At 38.5% G+C, this 5,067-nt stretch overlaps 2 protein-coding genes across 2 annotated transcripts; both read right to left on the reverse strand.

Moving 5' to 3' along the window:
* Positions 1-41: 41 nt before the first annotated feature.
* Positions 42-332, reverse strand: LOC137574279 (protein new-glue 3-like). The gene has a single exon (XM_068286513.1). The coding sequence runs from the start codon at positions 330-332 to the stop codon at positions 42-44; it is 291 nt and encodes a 96-aa protein (XP_068142614.1).
* Positions 333-1,330: 998 nt separating this feature from the next.
* LOC137574264 (protein new-glue 3-like) lies at positions 1,331-1,662 on the reverse strand. The gene has a single exon (XM_068286475.1). It carries the CDS (start codon positions 1,619-1,621, stop codon positions 1,331-1,333), a length of 291 nt encoding a protein of 96 aa, XP_068142576.1. The 5' UTR covers positions 1,622-1,662.
* Between the last annotated feature and the right edge of the window lie 3,405 nt (positions 1,663-5,067).

Consider the following 5,067-nt stretch of genomic DNA (forward strand, 5'->3'; position numbering starts at 1 on the left):
GTTTTTAGTTGAAGTTTATAATAATTCATAATTGGTAGCATTTAGTTCTTCCTGCGGCGCACTATGACGATAGTTTTGTGGCATGTCTTGGGATGGCGACACTTCCTCTTCGGTCTACGAGTATGGCACCAATTGTTGCCCTTCCAGCATTTCTTCTTGTGCGTCGTTTTGTCCGTCGTCGTTGTTGTTGCCGATGAGGAGGTTGTTGTTGTAGTAGTTGCATCAGTGGTTGTTGTTGTCGTTGTAGTTGTAGTTGAAGTACTAGTCGAAGATGCCGAAGCAGCCAATTGAATGGACAAAGCAATAAGGGCAAAGACGATCAAGAACTTCATTTTTAATTAGAAGGATACAAAAGGAATTCTCTGTTCGATTGATTGGATTGAGCTCGATGAGTGTTCTGATTTACTTCGCTGAGATCGCTCTGTATTTATACAGAATTCGGAATTCTGTGTTGTCTCAATTAGTTTGTGTTGACAAAAGTAAGTATATATTTAAACAGCTTCATATTGTGCACACCTTAGCCTGATATATGTAGTTGTGAAGGTTAAGTTTTAAATTAATATTGTGTAACTTCTGCTGAAGATGCATGAAATATATTTTTGTCATTGGAAAATGAGTTTCCTTGGGGCTTCTTGAAATCATGAACATGATCCTGATATACAAATCGAGAACACGAAACTTTTTTGTAGCTCTCACTACATACTAAACAAAATTCATAGCATTAGCTATTGGATTATGCTTATATTCAGACAGCAGTTAATTAAGATGTCTAAGGACCAGGTTTAAAATCGTGAACTGATTTCAGGGCTTGTATATGTACATACATATATGAAACATACATACCTTAGGCAGGGTGGAGCTCCACGATCTTTCTTCCTTTTTTTTTTTTTATTATTTTTTTTGAATTTTCGATATCGAAAAACTATTTTCTCAAATTAATAAGTTTGATTCCACGGCATAATTCTGACATACATATTATGTATATACATACATATGTGCTGTTTGCATTAATTAAAAGTTTTCATTCCGAATTTCATCCAAATATAGCTATGATTTTTTTTGGGTCATGTTCCTTTCCCCCCTCATAACTTTAAGCCTTTCGAACCACAAATAATTAAATTGTATAAATAAATATAATTTGTATTCTATTCTATAAGATCCTCAGGATGAAATTAAGATGAAAAAAGGGCCATTTCCTAGTATTTATGCAATAAAAAGAAATAACATTGAATCAATAAGGTAATTTATTTAAAGTGTTAACTTAGGTAATAAAAAAAAATAAGTATGGATGATTTAATTCTGAAAGTTAATCTTCACACATGTTTAATTTTTAATTCTTCCTGCGGCGCACTATGACGATAGTTTTGTGGCATGTCTTGGGATGGCGACACTTCCTCTTCGGTCTACGAGTGTGGCACCAATTGTTGCCCTTCCAGCATTTCTTCTTGTGCGTCGTTTTGTCCGTTGTCGTTGTTGTTGCCGATGAGGAGGTTGTTGTTGTAGTAGTTGCATCGGTGGTTGTTGTTGTCGTTGTAGTTGTAGTTGTACTACTAGTCGAAGATGCCGAAGCAGCCAATTGAATGGACAAAGCAATAAGGGCAAAGACGATCAAGAACTTCATTTTTAATTAGAAGGATACAAAAGGAATTCTCTGTTCGATTGATTGGGTTGAGCTCGTTGAGTGTTCTGATTTAATTCGCTGAGATCGCTCTGTATTTATACAGAATTCAGAAAACAATTTCAGTGTTTACTTATTTGGATAAACAAATTATTCTGATAAATTTGTGTTGTCAAACGATTGTAAATGTCAAGTGTTTAAACAGCTTAACTTTGTCAACTTGCTTGTAAAAGTGCTTGGCATCGAAATCTTTCTATTTTCCTCAGATTATTCCGAGAATTGGCCAAATTTCAGATGATTTTGAAATTTACTGTGCAAATGCCATTGTAAAATATATTAAATTCCGGATTAATTGGGAAAAATAATTGATAAAGAGTGTTCTGTCGAATTCGACCCATGTCCTGCGGAGGTATTAGCTCGAGAATATTATCCTTTCTTAATATTTAAGCTCTTAAATTTGCAAATCCTGAGGCAAGACAATAAAACATGGTTTCCTAGGATGTCCTTAACGAACTTTTCAGATCGGCATCAGAAAAAGTTGGGGTCATCTAAGGATGCAGGACATGCAATTTTCCGAAAAGGTCCTTTTTGTCAGCTACCCGAAGGACATTCCAGGACCAGGAGATGTCAATCGATCTGCGTGGACAAGGACTTCAAGCTGGCCAAAGAACACCCCAATCGTTCTTAAAATGACCAAGTTATGAGCACTTTTCCTGTTTTTTGCACTTGTAATTTTTTCCAAGTCCCAAATCCTTCAAAGTGGCCAACAAACCGGGCAAAATTTATGAAATCCTCGATATCTCAGCTCTCCGCAGGACTATCGAGATTTCCTTTGCACCAAAGACAGACCTTGATGGTTGGAGTTTCATGACATCACTTTCGTCCTGATCCTTTAAAGGACTCGCGAGATATTTGCCATTTTTCGTCAAACCAAAAAGTCCTTTTATCTCAGTTTCCTAAAGGACTTTCCAGGATCTGTTTATGTCACTATAAGCGGATCATCAAGGACTACGATCTGACCAAAGGACATTCTGATCGTCCTTCAAATGACTGAGTTATAAGGACATTTATGTTTTTTTTGCGATTTTTTGCCATTTTTCTGACTCACCCCCTTACAAAAATTCGAGCAATATTTATGGAAGGATATTGAAAGTCCTTGCATGCAGATCGATAGTCCTGCTCCTGGAGAATCCAAAAAAGTGTGTCTTGTCGAATTCGACCCATGTCCTGCGGAGATATGAGCTCGAGAATATTATCCTTTTTCAATATTTTAGTTCTAAAATTCGCAAATCCTGCCGCAGGACGAAAAGACATGGTTTCCTAAGATGTCCTTAACAAACTCTACAGATTCGCATCAGAAAAAGTTGGGGTCATCTAAGGATGCAGGACATGCAATTTTCCGAAAAGGTCCTTTTTGTCAGCTACCCGAAGGACATTCCAGGACCAGGAGATGTCAATCGATCTGCGTGGACAAGGACTTCAAGCTGGCCAAAGAACACCCCAATCGTTCTTAAAATGACCAAGTTATGAGCACTTTTCCTGTTTTTTGCACTTGTAATTTTTTCCAAGTCCCAAATCCTTCAAAGTGGCCAACAAACCGGGCAAAATTTATGAAATCCTCGATATCTCAGCTCTCCGCAGGACTATCGAGATTTCCTTTGCACCAAAGACAGACCTTGATGGTTGGAGTTTCATGACATCACTTTCGTCCTGATCCTTTAAAGGACTCGCGAGATATTTGCCATTTTTCGTCAAACCAAAAAGTCCTTTTATCTCAGTTTCCTAAAGGACTTTCCAGGATCTGTTTATGTCACTATAAGCGGATCATCAAGGACTACGATCTGACTAAAGGACATTCTGATCGTCCTTCAAATGACTGAGTTATAAGGACATTTATGTTTTTTTTGCGATTTTTTGCCATTTTTCTGACTCACCCCCTTACAAAAATTCGAGCAATATTTATGGAAGGATATTGAAAGTCCTTGCATGCAGATCGATAGTCCTGCTCCTGGAGAATCCAAAAAAGTGTGTCTTGTCGAATTCGACCCATGTCCTGCGGAGATATGAGCTCGAGAATATTATCCTTTTTCAATATTTTAGTTCTAAAATTCGCAAATCCTGCCGCAGGACGAAAAGACATGGTTTCCTAAGATGTCCTTAACAAACTCTACAGATTCGCATCAGAAAAAGTTGGGGTCATCTAAGGATGCAGGACATGCAATTTTCCGAAAAGGTCCTTTTTGTCAGCTACCCGAAGGACATTCCAGGACCAGGAGATGTCAATCGATCTGCGTGGACAAGGACTTCAAGCTGGCCAAAGAACACCCCAATCGTTCTTAAAATGACCAAGTTATGAGCACTTTTCCTGTTTTTTGCACTTGTAATTTTTTCCAAGTCCCAAATCCTTCAAAGTGGCCAACAAACCGGGCAAAATTAATGAAATCCTCGATATCTCAGCTCTCCGCAGGACTATCGAGATTTCCTTTGCACCAAAGACAGACCTTGATGGTTGGAGTTTCATGACATCACTTTCGTCCTGATCCTTTAAAGGACTCGCGAGATATTTGCCATTTTTCGTCAAACCAAAAAGTCCTTTTATCTCAGTTTCCTAAAGGACTTTCCAGGATCTGTTTATGTCACTATAAGCGGATCATCAAGGACTACGATCTGACTAAAGGACATTCTGATCGTCCTTCAAATGACTGAGTTATAAGGACATTTATGTTTTTTTTGCGATTTTTTGCCATTTTTCTGACTCACCCCCTTACAAAAATTCGAGCAATATTTATGGAAGGATATTGAAAGTCCTTGCATGCAGATCGATAGTCCTGCTCCTGGAGAATCCAAAAAAGTGTGTCTTGTCGAATTCGACCCATGTCCTGCGGAGATATGAGCTCGAGAATATTATCCCTTTTCAATATTTTAGTTCTAAAATTCGCAAATCCTGCCGCAGGACGAAAAGACATGGTTTCCTAGGATGTCCTTAACAAACTCTACAGATTCGCATCAGAAAAAGTTGGGGTCATCTAAGGATGCAGGACATGCAATTTTCCGAAAAGGTCCTTTTTGTCAGCTACCCGAAGGACATTCCAGGACCAGGAGATGTCAATCGATCTGCGTGGACAAGGACTTCAAGCTGGCCAAAGAACACCCCAATCGTTCTTAAAGTGACCAAGTTATGAGCACTTTTCCTGTTTTTTGCACTTGTAATTTTTTCCAAGTCCCAAATCCTTCAAAGTGGCCAACAAACCGGGCAAAATTAATGAAATCCTCGATATCTCAGCTCTCCGCAGGACTATCGAGATTTCCTTTGCACCAAAGACAGACCTTGATGGTTGGAGTTTCATGACATCACTTTCGTCCTGATCCTTTAAAGGACTCGCGAGATATTTGCCATTTTTCGTCAAACCAAAAAGTCCTTTTATCTCAGTTTCCTAAAGGACTTTCCA

Source organism: Drosophila tropicalis, unplaced genomic scaffold (genome assembly GCF_018151085.1).
Source record: "Drosophila tropicalis isolate 14030-0801.00 unplaced genomic scaffold, ASM1815108v1 contig_443, whole genome shotgun sequence".
NCBI lineage: Eukaryota > Metazoa > Arthropoda > Insecta > Diptera > Drosophilidae > Drosophila > Drosophila tropicalis.